Source organism: Microcebus murinus, chromosome 9 (genome assembly GCF_040939455.1).
Source record: "Microcebus murinus isolate Inina chromosome 9, M.murinus_Inina_mat1.0, whole genome shotgun sequence".
Taxonomy (NCBI): domain Eukaryota; kingdom Metazoa; phylum Chordata; class Mammalia; order Primates; family Cheirogaleidae; genus Microcebus; species Microcebus murinus.
In genome coordinates, this window is record NC_134112.1 from 45,995,452 (window position 1) to 46,022,370 (window position 26,919).

The window sequence follows — 26,919 nt, forward strand, 5'->3', positions numbered from 1 at the left end:
AGCCTGGGCAACATAGCAAGACCCCTTCTCTACAAAAAAAAAAAAAAAAAAAAAAATACAAAAATTAGCCAGGCATGGTGGCAAATGCCTGTAGTCCCAGCTACTAAGGATCACTTGAGCCCAGCATTTGAGGGTGCAGTGAGCTATGATCACACCCCTGCACTCCAGCTGGGGCAACAGAGTGAGATTTCATTTCTTTAAAAAAAAAAAAAAAGGAAAAGGAAGAAGGGCAATAGATATGAATAAGTAGTTCACAAATAATAGGAATGTCTTTTAAGCATATGATAAGATGCTTAAACTCACTCATATTTAAATACATTTTTGAATGAGATGCTATTTTTAACAAATCAGACTGGCAAGCATATGAAGCTAGATAATACACAGTGTTGCTGAGAGACTGGGAAAAAGAGATACCCTCAAATACTGTTGGTGAATGGGTAAACTAACAGAACCTCTTTAGTAAGCTTTTTAGTAATCTCATTGATAAATTGAGAATGTCCATCAAAACTGGAAATGTTGATCCAGCTAGAGGAAGCATTTTTTGGAGCATACCTTAGAGCTGCATTTATATACAAAGATATTTCTTCAAGGGTATTTGCTGTGAAAATTTGAAGTATCAAATGACTCAAAACAATCTAAATATTCAAAAATAGAGGATGTATAAAATAAATTGTGGCACATCTATACGACAGGACCATGAAAAAGAATGAGTTATATACATACTAAGATATGTAATATCTTACGATAGTTTAAGTGTAACATTAAGATATTTCAAGTACAAAAAAAAAAAAAAAGGCCAGATAAAGAACAGTACATACAGTATGAAAAAATTTCTGAAATAAAAACAACAACAAAAATCAGGGGAGAGGAGACACATATATACTTGTGAAAGCATACTAATATTTCCAAAAGAACATAGGAGAAAATGGGTAGTGTTCTCTGAGGAAGGAGACTTGGAGTCCAGGGGCTCTGCTTACATCTCAGGTTTTTAAAATCATTTTCATGCATTACCTTTTAATTTAAAATATTCTGTAATAAAATAAAATTAATGCCCCACCAAAAAGAATGTGCCAATGAAGGAGTGGATATCTTCCCTCCCATTTCGTAAGCTGCATCTCAGCCATACTACGTAAAAATATTCCTTAGATGTACATATTCTAGTTTCATTTGAAATGCTGATTCATGTGCTAGTGTGTATTTTTCTAGCTACTAAAGTAATAACTTTGTTGTTGTGGGTTCTGTTGTTACAAGCATCGGCTCTGGCAACCTACCTCCTACTCCTCAAACCTATCATACCTGCTGAGGTGAGAGCTGCCTCCAGGAGAGAGAACCTTGACTACCAAGGCTGTTTCAGTGAGGAAACACATTCCCTAAAATTTCTCTGCCTCTGTCTGCAGGAAATCATCAGGCTGACAGGATTTTCTCTTTACAAGAGCAAGTGTTCTGCTTAGTCCTCTGTACTAGTAGATAGCCTCCCTGAGCCTTTCTAATAGATTCAGGTACCACCTGGGGGCAAGGAAACCCCATTAACATTTTTTGTTTAAACTCTCCTAATTATCTCCCAAGTAAATATTAGTTGAAAAAGACATTTTGAATATGCCTTTATTTAATGTTCTAAAATGTGTTTCCTAACTACTGAATAATTAGTTCCTTCATCTTCCCAGGCACCAAAAATTTATCTTATTTACATAATTGTACTTCTCCCTTTGTAAGAAGAGGCATTGCCTGTGTCAGTGTATAATCTTCAGGTACCTCTATGCAATAACAACAGAGGATAAAACAGTACATTTCACTAAGTTGGAGACCTCTGAGAGAATGGTTTCCTTAAAGTTCTGTTTTATGAATATGTACAAACTGAAGACAAATACATCCCAGGAAGAAAGTGATAGGCCTAAAAGTCTACAGAGGATAGGGAGAGGATTAATGGCAGCACCTAATCTGAACCCTCAATGAGAAGAAAGTTAAATTATTATTTTTTTCTTTTTGAGACAGAGTCTTGCTTTGTTGCGCAGGCTAGAGTGAGTGCCATGGCGACAGCCTAGCTCACAGCAACCTCAATCTCCTGGGCTCATGCAATCCTGCTGCCTCAGCCTCCCAAGTAGCTGGGACTACAGGCATGCACCACCATGCCCGGCTAATTTTTTCTATATATATTAATTGGCCAACTAATTTCTTTCTATTTATAGTAGAGACGGGGTCTCGCTCTTGCTCAGGTTGGTTTCAAACTCCCGAGCTCAAACGATCGCCCGCCTCGGCCTCTCAGAGAGCTAGGATTACAGGCGTGAGCCACTGCGCCCAGCCAAGTTAAATTATTATACTCAGCATTGTTTCCTAATTGCAACTCCAGTAAAGATATGAGGATGGTTGAGGCTGAAATTACAATGACCAGATTCTCTTCATGGAGTAAGGTTTTATTAAAAACTGTGCCCTACTTTTAAATACTATTAAAAAACAATGTCTACTATGTTGCTCAATAATCCTTATATGAGAATCTGTTGTTACTATTTTCTGAATTTAGTACCAGGAGCTCATTTCTAGCATTATTATAAGGGCAAGTATCCTTTTCTCAAATAATGAGAATTGTAGAACACATTATTTCTTCAATTTCCTTATGCCTACCAAGAAGAGTTGTATTTGATGTTGCATTTATAATATGATATGAAGTTAAGATTTGCATTTATGATATGATAAAATATGATGTCCTCCCTCCTCAATTTTGTTTTAGTCTTATATTTTGTTTGATTTGATTCTAATGTATATATGCCTTTTAAACTAAAAAACAACATGACTACCTTTAGTTTCTTTTGAACTGGATAAGACAAAAAATATAAAAAACTACTTAGATGTGGCTGGTTATATTCTTTTTCCCAATTATCTGCTCCACTCATTCCGGCCCCCAATTCCCTATAAGATCATTATACATCTCTGTCCACTTCTCTCTCTCTCAACTACAGTGCTTCCTGGAACAGGAACACACTTCTCCCATCCATTGTCAAACTTGACTTGCTTTGGCCATGACATGTCACAGGAAGTCAAGGGACATTTGAGCCCAGGAGTTTGAGGTTGCAGAGCCATGATGACACCACAGCACTCTAGCCAGGGCAACTGAGCGAGACTCTGTCTCAAAAAAAAAAAAAAAAGGCAAAACATGGTTTGGCTCTTATTCTTCTCCTCATGTTCCATATTGATGCTATTCTTTCAACCTGCATCTCAGAATAAAAAGACACACGGAGCAAAGTTACAGATGACCAGGAGACCATATGTATCATGGGTAAAAAATAAAACCTTGTGGGTGAAAGTTGCTGATACATTATGGTTGTTTGTTACTTCAACATAATCTAGCAAAACCTGACCACATCAAAGTATATCTTGATCAGTGCGTTCAGGCACCAAAAACTACCACCTCTAGAAGGCTAAGGAGGAGGACAAGGATTCCTAAAGGCTTGGAATTTCTACCACTGAGGATCTATGAATTAAGCACATTGAGCCTGAAAAATGGAATAGAGGGTGAGGGTATGAGGAAAGGAAGGACAGGATAACTACTAATATGTATCTGAAAAGTGACCACATGGAAGAATAGGAGGAAAAAAAACATAGACTTTTTTTGCTTTTAAGGGCAGAAACAAGACAGACAGAATACAGAGAGAGAGAAAAATTTTGATTACTCTAGGGAAGAGATTTCTACCAATTAGATCAGTCTAATGGTAGAATGAGTAGTCTTGCAAACTAATATGCTTCCGGTGACTATGAGTCATAAAACAAAGGCCAGATGGTCACCACATATTAGAGGCATTATGGAAAGAAAATTTTGTGGGAGTTTATATCAAATGATCTCTCAGCACCCTTCCAATTCTGATTCAATAAATTCTAAAGAGTAATTCATGATACTATGTTCAGTTAGCTATCTTGGATAAAGATGAAAAGCTAATTCCCCTGGCAATAATTAGTCACAGAATAGCTTTTTAGAACCTGTCATTTTTCTGTTTGTCATGAAAATGTATACCTTTTCTTTTCCTCTCAATTCATCATTAACTACTTTTGCTCTAAAGATAATAGGACTCCTAAAAAAGCATTTTGTACATTTTATCCTATTCATTAATGAAATTTCTAAATTATCTTAAAGAACACAGACCATTTTATCAGAGCTCAGATTAATCAAACTAGGCAACAGGTAAAAACCATCTGCATAAATAAAATACAGAGACTTTTACAGAAAACCACTAAAATTCCTTATTGGTATAGATAAAAATTAATGTGAGATGACATCTCCTTATTTGTCAAATATACAGACCTATTTGTGAGATATAAGATGTTGAAATACTCACATTAAAAAATTCACATCATTATCAAACCTGAATATTTAAAATGGCATTTCTTCATGTTGTTTGCCTTCTACTAAATCATCATTAAAAGTCTTATCTGTAATGAGAACAAAACTTCCTATATGAACATTTACCTTATAAAACCCTTGTGTCTGAAAATGCCAGAGAATCACTACTCACTCAGCCTGACAGGAAGATTATAAAGAGCTATGAAATAATTAAGTAGAAAAATATTGTGTATATGTGAAACTGGTACTATCATCATCCTACGTGTACTTCTAACTTACATAGAGAATTTTTCAGCACATATTAACTGAAACATTTTAGAAAAATTGGAAGATACAAAGAGTTAACACATAAATAACTGAAAAAGAGAAATTGACATTAATATTAATATTATACTATTTGGAACATTTAAGATGAGAAGCACTGACATATGATAATCTTAAATCCCTCACTAAGAAAGACACCATCATACAATGGAAACCCCAAGTAAAAATCATTTAGTAACAAAATATACTAATTTAACTGCTATAATATATATTTTTTTAAATAAAAGATATAGCTACTTACCAACAAGTCTTATTACATTCAGTGTTGTATTTGTTAAAATAGGTGCATTCACTTTATTTAGACTGTAATCTGATTTCTTCCTGCTTTTTAGGGTTTCTCGAGAAACACTTAATATGGAAAAATAAAACAGAATTACAATTAGAGTTGCCAATAATAAACCAGTAAATTATTCAGCTTAGGCTCTATCCTTCATTTGTTAATTATTTACTGAAAATCTTCTTATTTGTCAGGTAGGGATATAGAGATTAACCTCTTGTCCTTAGAGAATTTACAGTCCAGAGAGAAGAGAAATAAGTAAAGAAGTAATGTACCATAATGCATTTCTTTGATTCTAAGACATTATTAACCACTGTAAAAAGCTATATCACTTTAAATAATCATATTTTCCAGGGAAATTATACATCTAGATGTAAACGTAACATGTTTCCTGATGTCAAAAATTTATAAACATGAAAAATGCTCTCCTTAAAATCTACATTAAATATAGGATATGATGGCAGCGTTTGGAGTTGAGGGGCAGCATTAAATTAAAAAGAAAAGTAGAAGTTCTATGGTAAATGCAGGAAAAAAAGGACAGCATGTAACAGGGCCAGAGGTCAAAGAGAATAAAGTGTGCCCAGAGAAGTACAAGGAGGTCACTATGCCAGCATGTAGAACAAGTAGGCAGAGGAAAAGTGACAAGGAGGGAAGGTAAATAAAGGCTAGATCACTGAAGGCAATTAAGCTTAAGGAGTATGCAGTGATGAGCCACTAAAAACATTAATGAAGAAGATGGCATGGTTAAATTTGTATCTAAGAAAAAAATCTAGATTTATATCTAAGAATGGATTGAAAGGGGGGCAAGACTGAAGACAAGAGGCCAAGATGAGGGAAGTGATTTAACCATCTGGCACAGAGACAATTTTGGCATGAACTAGAATGGTAGTGGTCAAATATGAGAAAATTGATAAATTTGAGACACTTCAAAGTTAGAATTGATAGTAACTATTAACTGATTGGCTTCAGTTACTAATTCACATAATTCAAACTTCTTAGGGGTAAGTTAGACAGTAGTTTAAGAGTCTGCAGTAACCCTACCAAAAATGGAGGTATATAGACATGTACTGGCAGACACTATTTTACTTGTTTATTTCAATTCAAACAGCGCTTCCCTTTTGGCCAAAATATACCTAATGAAGACCACCAACAAAATAGTTCTATTCAGTTCATAATAGATCATAACTGTAGATATTTAAATATCATACATAAAAACCAACCGAAACAAATTTTCCCAATTAAAATATCCTCAAACACATGAATTGTTTACTTGTAAGGACAGAATTATTTCAGTCAGGGTTTCAAGTTAATCAAGTATTATCTAGGAACCTTGGGTTAGAGGGTAGGGAAGAGTATACTTGAACCTATCATTCAGAAGAAAGTATATTTGTGGTCACTAAATGTCTGATAGTCATGTATTTAATTCCATTCAGCACACCAGAATCAGTCCCATTTAATCAGAAGAAGGTGACAAAGGAAGTCTAATGTAATTATTAATAGTTCTGAAGAGGTCAGTTTGGCAAAGAACAAAGCTCAATCACTAATAGGAACCTTAACAGAAGTTTAAAATAGTGAACACAAATGACATTGGGAAAATAAGTGGAGACTTTCTGTATTTACTAGATTGACACAAGAACTCTGCATACAAAACAAATTATCACTTTCCTCCTTAAGGTTTTCTGATATATGTAAAGCCTCTGAAGTCAGCATTCATTTTATAAAGCTAAAGTTTTTTCCTTGTGAAAAACTGTTCATCTCTAAATTAAAAGCTCATTGATTATACTCAATATTTTCATCAGGTAATAAAGTAATTTTTAAAAGATTTGAAAACATAACTATTTAACTTTGTGACACCATAAAAAAGGAATCAGAATGTTGCTGCAAAAAGCATGTCAAATAAGCTATAAAAATCGAAAGAAAAGCGACTTTGAAACTGCTCTTATATAGCCATTTAAAAAATTTTAAATGGACAAACCAGTGACTTTTTTTGGACACAATAAAAATCCAAACTCACAGTTAAATGAATTGATTTGTAAAATGCCACTAAAGGTTTTTGCTAAATGGACCTTTTCATATGACTATTTTATTTTTCCTCAAAATTCACTATTATGGAAGGAAAAATCTACATTTTTAGGCTTGTAAAAATCATTTTTTAAAACATAAACTTCCGTCACAGAAACATTTAATTTTTGATTATTGTTTTTTCTTAACCTTCAAATGAAATCCTATGATACGGTTTAGTACAAGACGAAATGCTAAATACCACACAACGTAAGAATGATTACCTTTTCACAGGAGCGTCGCCTGTCTGCTCATCCACATAATCTCGTTTGAGTTCCTCAGGAACATCACTGTCACTGTCATATTCCTGATAGGCACTCTTTTCTTGTTCGTCAGATTCATACTGAAAAGAACATAGGGTATTTGACAACGGGTAGAAAGAGAAACCTTTCTTGAGGTTTTTCAACACAAGAACAGTACTCAATTTTATAAGAAATAGCTAAATATAAGAAAATTCTTAATAATTTAGCTTTAACTTTGCTACCAAGAATATTATCCTTCCATTTTCTTCTTCATCGCCCTACTTTAGTCAACTCAAAAGGAAGATAAAAAATGTTATTCTTACAAAAGCTTATAAATGTCCAACAAAATCAAAACCTCCATATACAAAAACAAAACAAAAACAAAACAAACACCCCCACTAGACCTAAAAAGAGGAAAAGAATGTACATTTGACTTTTTTACATAAAGTCTCCCAGAGGTTTCATCATACTTATTTATAATTTGCTAATTCATTAAAAAGGGGTTGAGTATCCAATTCTGGCACTCTGTAAGTATTAATTCAGGACAATAAATACATATAACACACACACCCATGCTATCTAATTCATTACAAGAATTTAATTCTAAGGGCAGTTTTAACAATTAGGCTTAGCACCCAGGGACCTACTGAAAGCAAAGACAAAAATAGTGGATTTACTCTCGACAGGAAAAGTGCCTTCTTAGTACTTTTATCATCTTTATAGCACCATGGCCCAATGGCAGCATGGGAAAGGACAGTGGACTCCAGACATAACAAAGGAAGCAGTGGCAGCATTATCATTATCACCATCATCAATTATAGCTTACTATGATTAAATAATAGCTAACATGTATTGAGTTTTTAATCAAGTTCTGTGCCAAGTGCTTTCATGAATTATCTCATTTAATCCTACAAACAATTCTATGAGGAAGTTTTATACCCATATGACAGTTAAGGAAACCAACTCAACTGTATGATGACATAGAAAGAAATTAGTCCCCTAATTCAACAACTATTTTTTGAGAGTCTATTAATGAAAAGCATTATGACAGGCCATATTTAGATGTAGACTCTGACTCTCAGGACTGAAAAGATTAGATCACACATTAAAACATTAAATGCCATGGGAGTTGTATTTAACTCATGCTAGTTTTGAGCCTGGCGCCTCGTGAAGCATATGTAACTCACATCTCTTCACCTTGGAAACCATTTTTCAAGTTGCATATAGCTCACACACAGAACACAATAAAAATAACACAATTTTTAGAAATTAGAAAGGATCGTTTTGTTTTCGAAGTTTTTATTCTATTTTCGTAAAAAAAAAAAAAAAAAAAACAAACAAACAACACTGTGGCACCAGGGGAAAAAATTTTTTTTCTAGTGTGGCAGTCAATGAGTTAATAACTTCAAACAAGCATTACAGACATTCTCCTACACTTACACACAATGTGATCCTGATGACATGCAGAAGGTATTCCACACAAACTAGAGTTTCCTAGTAATAGTAACAGAATTTCGTGATTCCACAGCAGAGGATTCAATATCTGCTAATTTGCCTGCTCACTAAAATTTATTTGTAATTCCAAAGTCAATGCTTATGATGTTTTTGTGGTCATTCATGGACATGTGCAGAACAGCAAGAAAACTGAGTCAAGCAACGTGCACGTCCATAGCTGAGGGCAAATAAGGTGACACTCTGCCTTCTTGTTTCAGCTCTCATACTATAAACAAGTATCCTTTTCATTTAGGTCTATTTAGTGCCACGTATTTTGTATTTTTGTGCATTTTGTTGGTGATTTTGCTATTCAGAATGGGCCCTGAGCATAGTGCTGGAGTGTTGTCTAGTGTTCCTTACATGCAAGGTAGCTATGATGTGCCTTATGAAGAAAGCATGTGTGTTAGATAAGTTTCATTTAGGCATGAGTTACAATGCTGCTGGCCATGAGTTCAATGTCGATGAATCAACAGGATATACTAAACAACGTGGCTTTAAGCAGAAACACACATAAAACAAGGTTATATATTGACAGGTTAATAAAAACATTGTGACCAGAGGTTCACAGGAACCTAATCGTATTATTTCCTGTAGGAGCAATGGTTCAGTATTTGCTAATTCAGTGTTCGTGGCAATTTTACAGAATATGCTGTCACAAATAATGAGAATTAAATGCTATGTAAGTTTTAATTAACAAATCACAATTACAGGGGTAATATTTCAAAATAATTGGAATGACTTTTAATTCCTTTCAGTGTATGTAGTCTATTTCATAGAGGTAAAATGTTACAGAATCACTAAGCATCATTTTAAATATGGCTTACTATGAAATAATTTAAACTTCATGATAAAACATGACAGTGGTATATTTTCATGGCAGTATTTTAAAAAATATATATATTCACTAAACAAAAAAGAAATGCTAAAACTAAAATATAGAGAAAAATTCAACAGATTTTTGTTAGATCTGAACAGTTTTTACTTCAGCTTCATCAAATCTAAATTAAAAGTCATACTGGGTCACTCTGGAAATTATGAAGACCAGAAGAACCCATCAAACATCACAGGCCAAATGAAATATTGTGAAAACATCCTACAGGTAACTATAAAGCAAGCATTTCCCTCACTATAAACATGGGGAGAATGAAGATCACAAAATTAAAATAATTTGTCAAGGGCCACACAGCTAATAAATAATAAAGATGATAGTTTGCCTTCAAACTCTTTCCACTAACTCGCACTTCCTCTAGTTAACATTGTTTTTGAGCAACTGAAAATGTTAAAACATTGTACTTTTAAATCCTAAAAACGTCCCTGCCAGGCAACTAAGCAAGACAAATACCCTCTCTTAGATAAAGGGACATGAAACAAAATGACTCACTTAGTTACCCAGGAATGGAGTCAAGAAAAAGTGTAAATAAATATTCACTCGCCCATCTGTCTATACAATAAATCATATAAATATTCAGTGAAGAAACTACTACTCCATTAGTAATCTGATAAGAACATAATCTAATAAGAACATAAAGGCAAATTTATTGCTCAAGAGGACAATGTGAACAAAGCATATTGTAAAGTCATTATCTATATGAGTAATATCATATAGGTACATTAAGTATACAGGTAGGAAGAGGGATAGCAGATAGATAAGTAAACCCAGTAACTACCTTTCTTACTGAGTAGACTATATTTAAATAAAGAATTCTCATATTTCACAATATGTTTTTAAAACACCACGTACCCCATTAGAAGCCAACACATCTTCCGTTTCTTCATCTTTGTGGTTGGCCTGAATTTCAAATGGATTCCCACCACTACAATACTGCTCGAACAAGGTCACTGTTTTTGAAGAAGTTGAGACTGGCTGCTTACTAGGTGAAACGGATGGGGAACGAGATTGTTCCATGAATTTAAATTCCTAGACATCAAAAAAGGAGCCAGATACCTTTGAACAACAACAATAAAATTCAAGCACATAAACATATTCCATCAATGTAAATGTAGTTAGTAGAAAAAAAATGCTCATCTTCAGTTATTCACTTTTAAATCTTTCAAGCTGCCTGAAAGTATAAATTTGGAAATAACATGTTTAAAGGTTTTTCTAAAGACAACTCAGTCAATGATATCACTTAAAACAGTGTTATCTGCATCAAGCTACTTTTGACTTATCATAAGGTACTGCACAGAAAAATTTTTTAAATAACTTAAGAAATATGAACATCTTCTAAAAATTTTCAGATAGCAAAAGTCCCAATACAGTACAATTTTAAACAATAAAATCATTTATAAAAACTAATTGTTGTTAAGCCAAGCACCTTGTTTACTTATATGCTTGCACCATTTAAGATAGTCTCTACAAATACATCAAAAACAAAGCATGAGTATATGTCTTTCTTTGTTATATTGATGGCTATAAACTTTCATTCACTTTTCTTTACCAAGAAGCAGACAACGTAAACACACATGGCTGAGGCAGGTCTTCTTCTCCTAGCTGCTATTAACCCATTACATTCTATTAATTTTCTACATAAATGTTAGCAGTGTCATCTGGCTTCTTTATGCCTCAATTTCCTAATCTGTAAAATAGATGTTCAATGTATATTGAGAGACCTATAAATGCTAAAGCTAAAGAGTTATAACATCTGGGCCAAACCATCCACTAGACAGACGAGGAAACTGAGGCAGTCTGAAGGGATTCAGTGCCAAGTTCAAGATCACACAGCTAGTCAGAGGAAAAGCTGAAATAATCCTCTAAAGTTCCTTTGAATTACAAAGCTCTTCATTTGATAATTTATCACAAAATTTAATAAACATTTTTCTTATATCTAAAAAGAATAATCCCTAAATTAAATTTTTTCATATTCAATGATACTTAAAAGGTACTCTTAAGTTCTTAAAAGGTCTTTGACATATTGTATTAAATATCATATGTGTGTGTTTTCTTTTGAAAATTTGACTACACATTAAATAAGGTCTAACATTAATGCCTAGCAATCATGCTATTATTTTTATAATTCTAAATAAGTGGTAAATATAATTAATGAGACAAATGTTTTAAAAACCATATCCACCGAAATACATGTGTCAAGTGAATGCTAGGTTGTGAATAATTTTCAAGGTAACAGCTTTAAAGGAGATAATGCTCACCTGGATGTGAACATTTCAAAGTGCCTTTAAAAAAAAAAGTTGTCTTATAATTACACCAAGTTTGTGAGCCAACACATACACATAATTTGATGGTTAAATAAAAAGTCAAATAAAATTATTTAAATAGATATTCTAAAATTAATGTTAAACTTAGAATTTAAATAATGTTAAGTAATTATCTTAATTCTTTCAGAATTCTTAAATTGTAGGTTAATTTAATGTTAAATAATTACTTTGTTAGTGCTAGTTAAAATTAATGTTAATTTTGGTGTCTTTAAAGCACTTATTAATCAACATGTTCCAGTATTTTTTTATTTCCATATTAGGAAAGCAATATGATAGAACTGGAAAAGAAATAAGCTATTACACAGTATGAGCATAAAAACAATCCCTATCAAAAAACTTCAAATTATGTATTCTTTATATTCATCCATAATAAGAAAATTGCTTCTAGAAAGCCATTCCTTCCAAAGGCAAAAACACACACACATTGTACAGGGATTTAAGTAAATGCACAGCACTTTGATGTTTGGCATTTGTAGAACACAATCTTTCACACAGGAATTTTTATCTACAATGTGTTTCAATCAAGGGAAAAATCAAACCAATTTAAAGACTTTTTCACAGATTGCTTATTCGATAAGGATTCGAAGACTCAATTAACTCATTAAAATTAGTTAAGAGTATTTTTATAAGTGCCTCTTCTATTTCTGAGGCATTTTCTCATTATAGGCAAATTTATGAATTGCAGCACAAATTAATAACCTATTATCCCTTTAAGAATTGACCAATAATTCTACAAATATTAATAAGCATTTTTATTAAACAGTTGCAAGACATAACTGATTAATTTTCTGCAAAATTTTAATATAGCAATAGGCCCTCTTCTGAATTCAAACAAAAAAATCATTTTAACTATGACTTATTAAATAAAAGAGCTTTCCTGAAGTGTGTAAACTGAATTTTGTAAAAAGAGATTTTCAGATCCATAAAAGGATCACTCTTGTAAAAGAGGCTTACTATTAATGACTTCCAAGGAAGGAAGATAAGGCACTGTACTTAATCTAATTATTTTGTAAATGCTTTCATATATCTGTAGATTTTTTATTTAAATAAACAGATGTCTACAAAACAGATTTCTTTGTTCTTAAGAAAAACTTACGTGAAGTTGCAAGATGCTGAAATTTGACTTAACTGGACAAAGTTCCCAAGTCTCGTTCTCTAAGAACATTCTCAGTTCATCGAGCCGTGTTCTTAATAAAAAAGAAAATGAATACTCCAATAAGAAGAAAAGTACACTGTACACAAGAATTGAGGAAATAAAGTACAATACAAACAATATAGGATTATCATCATGATCATAATCAACTTTGAGAACCTATTTAGAATAATACACTAATGTTTTTGTTAGTATCTTATCATCCTTAAGAGAAAGACACTCAAATATTTACTGAACTCTGAAAATTTTTCTTGTGAATGAAATGATGAATGTGTAGGAAATGACATTTTTCTTAGGGGACTAAACTAAAAGCTTGTCACTAACTCAAGCACTTAAAACATCTCTAGCTAATCATATATCAATTTCAAAACACAAATACTTTATAAACTATATGAGATCATAAATATTAATAAATACTTGATGCTAAATAGCATCGATCCTAACCATATATACTAAGTCACAACATCAAGATAATTATCACTCACTGAAGATATTTAGCTCAGTGCCTATCTCCACAGAGCATTTGCACATTAAATTAGCAGGTAAAGCACGTATATACCCAACATTCCACTAATCGCTTATGTCAAACTGATCTCTCTTTTAATGCTATTATTCTGACTGTCTATCTTGAATAATCAGCCATTATAGAAGCAGTCCCAGGAAACAAATCATTACTCCCAGTTGAAAAAAGAGCTGGTGCTTGCCCCACTCCTCCCCTTCCTACTACATGCTGTTAATACTATACTAACTAAAAGCAAAATCTAGATTTTTTAAAAATCCATGATGTCTAAAATAAAGAAGCAATAAATAGATGAATCTGTAAAAACCAGGAATTGCTCCAAATAATGGAGTTAACAGATAAGAACTTTAAGATAATTATTATAAATTAAATGAAATAGAGAAAAAGATATATGAAATGGATAGAAAAGAGGATTTCAAATAACTGCAATAAAAACAAACAAAAAAAGAATCAAATAGACATTCCAGAACTGAAAATATAATACCTCCAATTAAAAATCGATAGAGTAAGTAAAACAGTAGACTAGAGGTAGCTGAAGACAGAGTTAATGAACTCAAAGATCAATAGAAAATATCCAAACTGAAGCACAAATTGAAAAAGAAGGAAGAAAACAGAAAAGATCATAAGAAATATGCGAGACAATCAAAACATTTAGAGTGCGTGCAATTGTATGGAGAGGATATAGAATGAGCAGAAGCAATATTTGAAGAGGTAATAGCCAAGAATTCCCAAAGGTGAATGTGTCCATACTTCATATCATATACAAAAATTAACACAAATGAATCTGTGATCCAATGTTAAGAACTAAAACTAAAACTTTACAACTCAACACCAGTAACCCAATTAAAAAAATAGGCAAAAGCTTTGAAGAGATACTTCTGCAAAGATATACAAATGGCCAATAAGCACATAAAAAGATGCTGAACATCATTAGTCATTAGGCAAATGAAAATCCAAACCATAGTAAGATACCACTTCACACCTACTAGGATAATCAAAGAGACAGACATTAACAAGTATTGACAAGATTTTGGAGAAGTTGGAACCCTAATACAACACTGGTAGGAATGTAAAATGTGCAACTACTTTGGAAAACAGTTTGACAGCTCCTCAAAATGCTAAACATAGAGTTACCACAGAACCCAGCAATTCCCACATTATTAGTTTCTTGTGACTCCGTAATAAATTACCACAAACTGGGTGACTTCAAACAACAGAAATGTATTATTCTCTTATAGTTCTGGAGGTCAGAAGTACAAAAATCAGCATCACTAGGTTGAAATCAAGGTATTGGCAGGACTATAATCTCTCTAGAGGCTCTTGGAAATAACCCACTACTTGCCTCTTCCAGACTGGTTTGTGGTATTTATTACACAATAATATAAAACTAACACAGTGATAAAAGATACCAATTCATAGACTGAAATTCAGTCAACCCTAAGCACAAAAAAGCATATATGAAATACTATATATAGTAAAAGTACATGACAAAAACACCAAAAGGGTACAAGAAGGTAAATGCAGTTACAAAGTTGGTTCTTGCATTATTCTGGAAGTATACTAACCTAAGGTAGACTACAATAGAACATAATGCATATTCAAACACTGATGTGGTTTAACCACTACAAAAATATATTTTTAAAACACCAAGGAGAAAAAACATGATATAAAAATTAAAAATATACATGATCAATCCAAAAGAAAACAGAAAAACAAAAATGAAAGAGAAAAGCGTAACACTTTCACAAATCAAACAGCAATATGATGGGTTTAAAACTATGCCAATAAATAAATGTAAATAAACAGTTCAATTAAAACACAAAAATTATTTGACTGGATTTAAAAAGAACATCAACAACAATAAAATAAGGGCAAAACTATATGCTGTTTACAAGAGGCACACTTTAAATATAAGCACATGATTAAAATGAAGGTAAAAATTGCACAAAATCATAATTTCTTAAAATCATAAACTGGAGTAGAATTTTTATCAAATTTTTTTCTTCATCTACTAAGATAATAATTATGGTATTTTTCTTAGATTCTGTCAACTGGTAAATCAAATTTATTAATTTTTTTAATGTTTAGCCAACCGTGCTCTCTTGTAATAAACCTTATCTATTCATGACGTGTTATCCTTTTTAGGTACCACTAGATTTAATATGCAAAAATTTTGTTTAGTATTTTTGCTATGTTCTTATGAGATACTAGCCTATAATTTTTCTTTCCTTTCCTATAATAATGTACTTCTTAAACTTTGGTACCAGTGTTATGCTAGCCTTATAAAATACGCTGTGATGCATTCCCTCTTTCTCTATTCTATGAAAGAGTTTGTATTGGTATTATTTTCTCCTTCAAATATTTAATGGGATTTCCCAGTGACACCAGCAGGCATGAAGATTTCTTTGTGGAAATGTTTTAAAGCCCACATATTATTTCTTTAATAAGTATATGACTATTCACATTTTCTGTATTTTATTTTGCCAACTAAATATGTTTGGTTTTATATGGAATTTAATCATCTTATTATCATGTTAATGTCTGTAGGACCTATAAGTATCTTCTTTTAAACTACTGATATTAATAATTTGTTTTCTTTCTTTTTCTTTTTTTTTTCTTTTGAGACAGAGTCTCACTTTGTTGCCCAGGCTAGAGTGAGTGCCATGGCGTCAGCCTAGCTCACAGCAACCTCAATCTCCGGGGCTCAGCGATCCTATTGCCTCAGCCTCCCGAGTAGCTGGGACTACAGGCATGCCCCACCATGCCCGGCTAATTTTTTGTATATATATTTTTAGTTGGTCAATTAATTTCTTTCTATTTTTGGTAGAGACGGGGTCTCGCTCAGGCTGGTTTCGAACTCCTGACCTTGAGCAATCCACCCGCCTCGGCCTCCCAAAGTGCTAGGATTACAGGTGTGAGCCACCACGCCCGGCTTCTTTCTTTTTCTTGCTCAGTCTTGTTACTACCTTCGTAGATTTCTTTCTGTTATACATTTGCTTTTTATTTTATTGATTTTTATTCTTACAATTTTCTTCCCCTTATGTCTCTTGGCTTGATTTGTTATCCTTTTGTAACTTCTAGAAATAGAAGTTTACAGCATTGATTTTTAAATTTATTCTTTTCCAAAAAATGTATTTAAAACTAGAAATTCATCCCTCTGCTTTAACTATCCCATAATTTTGATATCATACTTTTATCATTATTCAGTTTAAAATATTTTCTATATGATTTCTTCTTTGATCACTTTAAGCATACAATCACATTGCTATATGAGTATTCTTTCCCACATTTCTCCACTCCCAAAACCATTCCTAGTCACTCTTTTAAAAGTTAGCAGTGATTGTTTTGCAAAGCAATGTAGTACACATCCTTGGCTTTGTAGCTAGATTCTAAATATCATGTCCCCTCCTCTAAAGCCTTCTTAGTCTTAAAAGACAGATTGCTCTCTAAAAGCCACTCACTGAGTGCTACCACACTTAGTTAATTTCCTTACTAGCTCATACCTTATATGCAGGCATGGAACAGTGGCCAAATTCTTTCCATAAACCCTGATGTAATCATATTTTACCCATAAAGAAATCAGTTCAATATTTATTTCAATATTTTGAGCCCCACGTGCCAAAGAATATATTAAGATTTACCATTAATAGGTAATGAGAACATTTTATCATATTTTTGGTTAAAAAAAAAATCTTCAATCATCCCAAGAAAAGCTACAAAGAACATATTGATTCAAATTCAAAAGTAATTGTTTTAATTCAACTAATGCTAAAAGATTAAACATTAGAAAAAAGTATTCTCATTACCTAAATAAGTTTATTCATATTTTATTGGCATTCTTACCTGTGGTAGTTCTTAAAATAATTGACACTTTGTTTTCTAATGGACTCTTGCAAAACTTCAGACTTGCTACCACAAAATTCTTCTCCAACTTGCATCAACCTAGTTGGATAGAAAGGTTATGCAAATTTCAGCAATACCCTTAAAGAGAAAAAGAAGTCCAGGTTCTCTTTCTTCAAGGATAACAAATCATAAAAATGTGGATATTTGAAAAAATTCTAAAGATCACAAAATCCATTATGGTTTACAAATATCCAAAAGGCAGAAATATTTAAACAGACAAACCCAGCAGCAATTAGCTTATGAATGCATGATTATCTCTTTTCTCTGGCTATATATAATTCACTCATGACTTCTTTGATTACAATGGTTGAATGAATCAAACTAAAAAATAAGATGTCAAACACTACCTGCTTATTATATCCAAAACAAAGATGAAATCATCATATTTAAATATAGACAAATCAGTTCCAAGTAAATAGGTTTTTACTTTTAGCTGAACATCCTGTAAGACAAAAAAAAAAAATTTCAAATAAGCCAAAATATAGAAAATAAGTTTTCAGAACCATTTATTCTATAGTTACAGATTAAAATGAGACAGGAATATATTCTTAACTGTTAAAGAATATCTATTTAGGCCAACAGCCAACATCTTCAAGGGTGATATAATAAATACAATCTAACAAATACCAGATAGAAAATAGTAATGGTCACAATCATCACTATAATTTAACAGTCCTATAAATTTCTAGCCAATGTAAAACACACATACACATACCCACACACATAAGGTAAGTAAAATTATATCCTCATGCTGGATATGAGACTAAAACTCATTATTATTTATGCATGGTTTGGTTGGTTAGAAATAATAATCAATTGGTTGAATAATCAATTCAAAAAAATCAGAAGATAACTACCTTAAGTGATTATGTATAATACAATATATAAAAATCGATAGCTTTCATGTATCCCTATCATAGCACCTTAAAATGGAGAGATTCCATTTAAAATAGATTAAAAATATAACATACTAGGAATAATCTTAATAAGAAATGTCAGACCGCTAAGAAAAAGCTAACAACTCTAATGAGATACAAAAAGAAATCTGAAAATAAATTGTACTAAATTGAGAGTTATGGGACTGGATGGGTTACTAGTGTAAATATGTCAATTTTCCCAAATTAACCTACAGGTTCTATGAAATTTAAACCAAAACCATAAAAAAATCCTTTCTTCTGAACAATCACTCTAAAATTCACCTAAAAGAATAAGAGGCAATAACAGCTTTTTAAAAAATAAAGCTTTGAAGAGATGAAGTAAAAGTTATGAGTAATGTTGGAAGACTTGTACTATCTATTTTAAATATATAAAAAACTATTTTTAAAAATGCTAGCAATATGTTAGTAACAATATACAGAGAAATCAATAGACTAAGACAAATAACACAGAAGAGAGTGTGTGTGGGCATAAAATGGCTTAATAAACAGTAGTAAAAACTCCTATTTTCTGATTATTTACTCTATGTCAAGCATTATGCCAAGAACTTTACATATTATCTTTAATCCTGCAACAGCCCTATTGAACAAGCATCTATTATCTCTCTAGAAGAAGAGACACTAAAAAGAGGTGACACCAAAGCTCACATGCCCAGTGAAGGACAAAGCTAAGCACTGAACCCAGGTCTGTCTTCCCTCAGTCTTCTATTTTCATTGCACCTTACAACAATGAGGTATCATAAATGAAAAGGCGGGTAAAAAGGATTATCCAGTAAGCAGTGAAGGGAAAACTGACTAGATTTGGGAGAAAAAATTTTCTCTTCACATCATGTATCAAAAGAAATTTAAAATGGATTAAATGCTTTTGTATCTTTTCAAAAACATAAAATTAGAAATTATAGATTACTTCAATAAAGCAAAAATAGTCTCTGAGTATTAGGTGTTCCAGACAGTACTCTAGTTATTAAGAACATAACAATATCAAGTTTACATGAATATTTATAATTATCAGATGAATATTTAGCTGAGCTTTACCTAGGAAAGAACATTTTAACAATAAATGTAGCATTGAGAACTCACAAAAAAAAAAGGTCAATATTTGGCCTCATAAAAATGCTAACCATCTACATATTGAAAATAAAACAAATGGAAACAAGACTCAAACAATAACAAATGATTAGTCATTATCACAAGTCATTAGAATCTATGAAACAAATTGAGCAAAAATCACAAACAAATGATTCACCAAACAAACTACAATACTTAATTTTTAAACATTCAACTTTTCTAACTAGAAGATAAATTCTCTCTCAAATAAAAAAAGGAACACATTTTTACACTAAAAGGGACCCCAGAAAGCTTCCTCATCTCTTCTACCACGTGACGATACAGAAATAAGGCATCTATGAATCAGGAAGCGAGGTCTCACCAGATCCCAACCATGCTGTCACCCTGATCTCCAGCTTCCAGCCTCTAGAACTCTGAGAAATAAACTTCTGTTGCTTATAAGCTACCCAGTCTAGGGTATTTTGTTTTAGCATCCCAAAGAGATGAAAAACAGATATATTCAACCAATAAGCATTTAAGATTCTTCAGGGCAGAAAGATCATTGGCTGAGAAAAAACCTTTTATTCCATACTAGATTCTAACCGATGTATGTAACCTACTTAGTTATTCCTTTACTAAAATTAATAGAAAAGGAAATTAAGAAAACACAAATAAATGAAATAAAAATAAACAGAACAGCTCAATAAGAAGGCATACATTTCTTCAGGAAAGCAAAAATTTGCTAAGTCTCTAAAACAAAAATATAATCAAAGAATGTATTAATTAAATTATTTCCAATGGAGATTTTCAAATAAAAAGACTTTTTTTTCCCTACATACTTATAGTCCAATATAACTGCCAACTACATTACAGAAATTAAATTAAATGATAGCCTTTTTCCAAAGAAAAACACATGATTAAATCTGCAAAGAATATAAATATAGAAAATTTCAAAACTCAATTTCTAAAAACAACTTTGACATGAAAGGTTTCTATTGTTTCTGTGAAAAAATAATTTTAAAAAACCAAACCTGCCATATTCGTGTAAGTCCATGCTCTAACTTCTTTTTTACATAGCCACGATCAAAATTAGTTTCTTCAGTACCCATCATACTAGTTCCTTCTGAAAAAAAGATGGTACACATTTTTAGACTTACTTTAATGTGTTTTTGTTTTCCAAATAATATGTTTGACCTCTCATATGCTATGAGCCTATGTAAGATACCAAAAATATGTTCAATATTTATAGAGTCAAAGCAATATTTAAAAAAACAGCTATTAGGATTAAACCCATTTGGTTAGATAAACTTAGGCCATGAAATGCTAAATGCGCCAAAGACCACTCAGTTCATGTGATTGGAGCTGGGATTCCAATTCAGTCAGTGTGGTCCCAGAGACTAGGTTCTTAATGTCCATATATTGCATACTGCAACACCATGTAACAGGCTGCCAGGGCATTATAGGGCCAATTAACCCAATTATCAACATGCATGCTAATAAGAGTACAGATTGACAACTGCTTGGGCAGTGAGGTCATGATACATCCATTTATATTTTATATTTCTCATGATATACATAGTTTTATCCATTCCAGATAAATAAGCTAACAATGTCAAGTTCAGTAGGTAAGATCATTGATCTGCCTCATAACAAATCCTCCTCTAAAAACAACTGAAAATACATATACACATTTATATTAAAAAGATTATACCTTTGTGTGAATAACCTGTATGGAACAAATGGGTGAGTATGTTATCATCTCCTTTTAAGCTAGTAGGGTGTCCTCTGAGAACTAGTAAAAGGCCCTCACACGTGCCAGGCACCAGATACATGACTAGTTTACCTCTGAGCATTCCCAGAGCTTAAGCCTCATTATATGCATGGTATATGGCTGCTAGGGACCCAGCAGCCTATGACAGCACATCTAAATGACAGCTTTGGAGTTTTATTTTAGAACACTGAAGTGTAAGGATACCAAATAGTACCAAATATTATCAATGCAGAGCTATAGCAGATGAATTCTAGAGTCCTCTTCAGTTTTATGAAGTTCTGTGAAAAATAATTTTCAAATGACTGATTCTTACAATTTAATTCCTGAATACGAATATGAAAGGATTCATTTCAGGTGAACAAGTAACTTTTTAGAGTCCTAGATTCTATCGACTTACTGTTAGACTAATAAGACTACCTGAATATTCATAAAATATACATATTAGAGTCAAGGAATTTTACTAAAGAGGACTAAGTATATAAGGCTCCAATGGAATTTTAAGTTTGACTCAGTACTCAGATGATTGTAAACTATCGGCCTATAACAAAAAGCAAACTTCACCATGATGAAAATATAGATAATGTCCCCTAAATTCTTACCTCTAAAGTATGTGTTAATTCTATTCTAAACTTTTCCTTTTAAATAAGGTACTAGAAAAGAAAAAAAGAATTGATGAAATGTTTTAAGTATCCACATCTAGAAAAAATATAAAGGTTGCCAAAACTTTTGGAAAACTGCAATCTAGTGAGTTCAGGAAAGTCACCAGTAACCAGAGATTTAAAAAGTCTCTTAAATCTCTAAGATTTAAAGATTTTAAAAATTTTAAAATCTTTAAAATCTTTTAAAAGATTTTTAAAATCTCTAATCTTTAAGATTTTAAATCTCTAAGTAACCAGAGATTAAAAAAAAAAAAAAAGGCCCTACCAACATCACTCATTAGTATAATTATCTATGGATCCATTTCCTTTCATGATATTAACTACCACCATGTAAGCACCTTACATTCTCTCTAAACTTTTTTTTTCTCTCTCTCTCTAAACTTTATAGCAACCCAGCCAAGTAGATGAGTTACTACTCTACGGGGGGTTTCATTTGTTTTCTAGCCTACCATTCTAAGAAACACACTGAAGACTGGAAAAGATGATGCAATTTCCTCAAGTTCTCACCTTTGGTAAACAGCAGTGAAAACTTGAAGCAAGGCCCTCAGATTACAAAGCCTACACTCCCAGATAGAGTACTGGGGTAAGAAGAGTATTAGGGTTGGGTAAAACCAGTCTGGCCTGGAATCCAGGCTGAGTGCTCATCCCTCTTTCTGCTTTCTCCTCTTTCTCTCCCTTCTTTTACCATCCTCAATAATATTTCTACATGAGTGAAATTCATCCATAAAATTTTTCTCTCTTATTTTTGATTTCTATATCTATGAGCTTCTTATGAGTCAAGACAAAGATTAAATTTATCTCTTCCAAGCTACCAAAATCTTATGTTTAATCAGTGAGGTTTGGGTGTTTCCTCCACCCACCTAATAACAGAAATCAAGCTTTTATCGCTTTAAAACTATTTTGAATACTTAATGTTAGCTACTGTTCAAGGATAATTACTTAAGACATATAATTATGCAAATGAAGCAATTTAAATAGAATACCTAGTGAACATAATTTCTCAAAGACTTGTTTTTATTATTTAGCTAACTATATATCATGGTCATTTAAAGTTGTATTTTCCATGCAAATACGAAGATTTTAAAACATTTTTTAATGAAAAAAAATGCAGTATTTTCAGGATGGAAAGTATTAATATAATTATTAATTCTCAGAATCTAGCATTATTACTCCAACTTGAAAATAGCAAAATAGATTAATATTGAACATCTAACATTAATTTCAAAGTAAATTTGGACATATCAATGTCTTACCTACTTTGTAACTAATTATATTAAAGAAATATTAAAAAAAAAAAAACTCTTTCCCAGTAATTCAGCCCTAAGGCCCTCAGCACACACTCCTAGAAACTAGTACTATCTGCCACTTGAAAATTCCTTTGGCCCAGGTAATCCCCAAAGGAAATGGAGCTTCTAGAGTAGCTGAACTACTTTGCTGAAGATTTAACCTACAGATACTATAGTCTCTGAAAACCTAAACGCATGCCTGCTCCCCCCCTTCTTTCTTCTTACTTCAGTAATGTGGCATATTTATAGTTCAATTTTGAAAACAAAATCAAAATAATTTCCTACCAGAAGTTGAAGCAGTATCCTCATTGTCATGCTTTTCATGCCATTCCATAGTCCTGTAATAGCTGAGCATAACCTCCCACAGTGCTTTGCACAAGTCCGCAAGGCACGGAATATAGCTGTCTGGTGTAACGTGCTAAAGAAAATGATGAGAGCCAATTTTCAAATAAAACATGTTATTAATCAAATTTATTCGAAAATTAGAGATAACTAAGAAAATTTCTTCAAATGACATAGCTAAAGAGAAAACTCAGTGGTAAGAAAATTTATTTCAGTAATTCCCATTTCCACATGGGCTTTTAGTACTTATTAGGAGTATCAGTCTATATGCTGTGAATCAAATTGTAGTCACAGAACCATAAAGTCTACAAGAAGTTATTGAATTAGCAAGTGTTCTAATAAACAGCAATGTAAACTTCACAAAAAGTATTTTTTCAAAACATGCTTCTAAACATGCAAACACAGCTTTATATCTATCCTTGGACCTGAGTAATAACTTGCAAAGAGGAGGTAGGATTTACAACTTAAACATTTCATTTGTGTAAATTAAGCAAACACCTTTGACAATCTCTAAATTCTTTAAATCAGTATAGATATAGGCAGTCTATATCTCACAACATTTTAAAGTAATGTTTTATATAAACAGGCTATGAAACATATATAATCCCAAATCGTCTCCCTAATGGAAATGCATGATTTTTTTCTTTATCCTTCATAAAAAACAATTAGTTTGCCATCCTGCCCTCTTATTCTATTTTGCAGTTTTCCCACTTGTCATAATACAGCATTTCTTCCATCATTTGAGCTTTTCTAGCATGTCTTTAGCTTGTGATCAACCCACCACAACTGATTATGCTTGATAAAACACTGAAAGACTGACTCTGGTATAAGTAAGCCCTCCAAGACAGCCAGTGGAAATACAATACAGCAAGCATAGCTACGGTGTGGTTGACAGGATGTCACAGTTAGTAGTGGTCTTTACTCTTTTAAAAAGCTTTTTCACCCAGTGATGATCTCTCCCTCATCTAAACTCATTTACCAAAACATTCATTTAGCAATTCATAAAAGTACTAGCCTGTATGACTTAGTACATTTTTGAATAAGCACATCAAATCTTTGAAACTAAACTGGGAAACAGTAAAATAGAGGAGTTAAGCTCTGGAATCAGACTATCCAAATAGGGTTTAAGCCAAGAATGCTAAAATGGGTTAATCTTATAAAATCTATTAATATAATATAACTATCCCTATTAATAGGTCCAAGGAGAAAAGCCAAACAAGTATCTCAACAGAAACTGGAAAACAAAACAAAACAAAAAAACCTTTGACAAAATTCAACACCCGTTTCTAATAAAAACTTGTACAAAAATAAGAATGGATGGATATTTCCTTAAGATGAGAAAACTCTAAGGCATAACCACTGTGGTCAGGAACAAAGCATAGATTCCTATTATCTCAACTACTATTTAATAATGATCTAGGATATCAGCCAATGCAATTAGACTACAGAAAACAATTAGAAAAAGAATTTAAAAAGAAGAAATAAAACTATTTCTGTTAATGACACAATAATACACCTAGAAAGTCCTACAGAATCAATGATAAAACTCAAACAATAAAAGAGTTCAGCAAGGTAGCAGGTTATAAAATTGGCATACAAAAAAACCTCAGCATTCATATACAAACAATAACCACTTAGAAGATACACTGAATTACAATTATTAAATGACAATAAAATTAAAAATTATTAAATGACAATAATTTTAATTTTTTAAAATTATTGTCATTTACAATAACAAGGGAAATAAAATTTTTAAGAAAAAATTTAAGAAATGATCAAAAACTCATGAAGGAAACTATATGACACTCCTGAAAAATATAAAAGTAGACTTGAACAAACAGAAAGCCATCCCTTATTCTCAACATCATCAAAATGTCAGTTCTAACTAATTTATAAATTTACTAAGATACCAATAAAAAAGTCCAGAAATAGATCCAGCCTCGTTAAAAAATCTAGTGTATGATAAGATGGCATCTGACATCACTTAGGCAAAGATAGTCTTTTTTCACAAATAATGTTGACACAACTGGATAGTCAGTTGGAAAAAGACAAAATTAGACCTATTCCTCATAACACACAAGAATGAACTCCAAATGGATAAGAGATCTAAATATAAAAAATAAAACTATACTAGCACTAGAAAAACTAAGAATCAATTCTACTCTAACTTTGATATCAGAAAAGGCTTTCTAATTATAACTCAAAATTCAGAGGTAATAAAAGTAAAATGTAATAAATTTTACTACATAAAAATAAAAACAGCATTTTATGGCAAAAAAAACACCATGAGCAAAGTCAAAAGATAAATGATAAACTTGAAAACTGTTCACAACATACATTCACAATAAAGAGCTCATATCCCACATTTATAAAGAACTCAAAAGTTTGGGGAAAAAAGGCCAAAAATCCTATAGAAAAATTGGAAGAATGCACATGAACACACTTCACAAGCAAAGATATAAAAACAGCCCTTAACTGAACATGAAAGCATGTTCAATTTTACTTGTAATAGGACAAATATAAATTAAAACTACAGTAAAATACAAATTCTCACCATCAGATGGGCAAAAATTTTAAAGCTGACCACTGACAAGGATTCTCTCCTTAACCAAACTCTGGCCAAGCTCCTCTGAGCCCTCTTCTCAATTAGGCCTGAACACTGGCCTAAAATAACTTGAAGGAACACTATCATAGTTTCTAATGGCTCAAGAACATATCCTTAGGATGACCCTAGCCCCCTTTAAAGTGCCTGCCTAAGAAAACGCAAGGCTGCCAAAAGAATTCACTATTTGTTCCACCCAACACCTAAAGATAGGGCCCGGCCTCTGTGGGAGGGTAGGGGCCCAACCCCTAAGTGCTGGTTAGTAAGCCCAGACAGGTTTCACATGGACCAATGGCTCTGTCCCTCTCTTTTGTAATTTTTGTCACTCTTCTGACTCTAAGCTCCTGCACTCCGTCCCCAGTTCCTCACCCCTCCATCACCTTTGTACAAATCAAAGTTAAGGTTAGTTCAATCTGGACTCTTTTCCCTACTGTAATAGTATACTACTGATTAAAACCTGTCCTTACCACTTTATTTGGCTTTGCTGATCTTTGATAACATATACACTCTGTTGGCAAGGCTGTGAAAAAAAAACAGGCACTCTCATCCACTGCTGGTGAAAATGCAAAATGCTAAAACCCCAAGGAGAAGAATTTGGCATCATATAACAAAATTACATGTCCATTTTCCTCAAGCCAGCAATCCCATTTCTAGGAATTTATCTTACAAATATACCTCAACAACATGAAAATACATATGCACAAGGTTATTCATTAAAGGATTATTTGTAATTGCAGGATTAAATCGATCTAAACATCCA

General features: G+C 32.3%; 1 protein-coding gene across 1 annotated transcript in view; it reads right to left on the minus strand.

Annotated features, from left to right (window-relative positions):
- Nucleotides 1–26,919, minus strand: part of VPS50 (VPS50 subunit of EARP/GARPII complex) — a 109,767-nt gene that overhangs the window by 30,567 nt on the left and 52,281 nt on the right. Inside the window, exons 13-20 of the mRNA XM_012779642.3 lie at nt 23,501–23,633; nt 20,531–20,622; nt 17,865–17,959; nt 17,458–17,556; nt 13,038–13,128; nt 10,470–10,646; nt 7,217–7,335; nt 4,896–5,002 (exon numbers count right to left, since the gene is read on the minus strand). Coding sequence (XP_012635096.1) covers nt 4,896–5,002; nt 7,217–7,335; nt 10,470–10,646; nt 13,038–13,128; nt 17,458–17,556; nt 17,865–17,959; nt 20,531–20,622; nt 23,501–23,633 — 913 coding nt within the window. The remainder of the gene's footprint in view (nt 1–4,895; nt 5,003–7,216; nt 7,336–10,469; nt 10,647–13,037; nt 13,129–17,457; nt 17,557–17,864; nt 17,960–20,530; nt 20,623–23,500; nt 23,634–26,919) is intronic.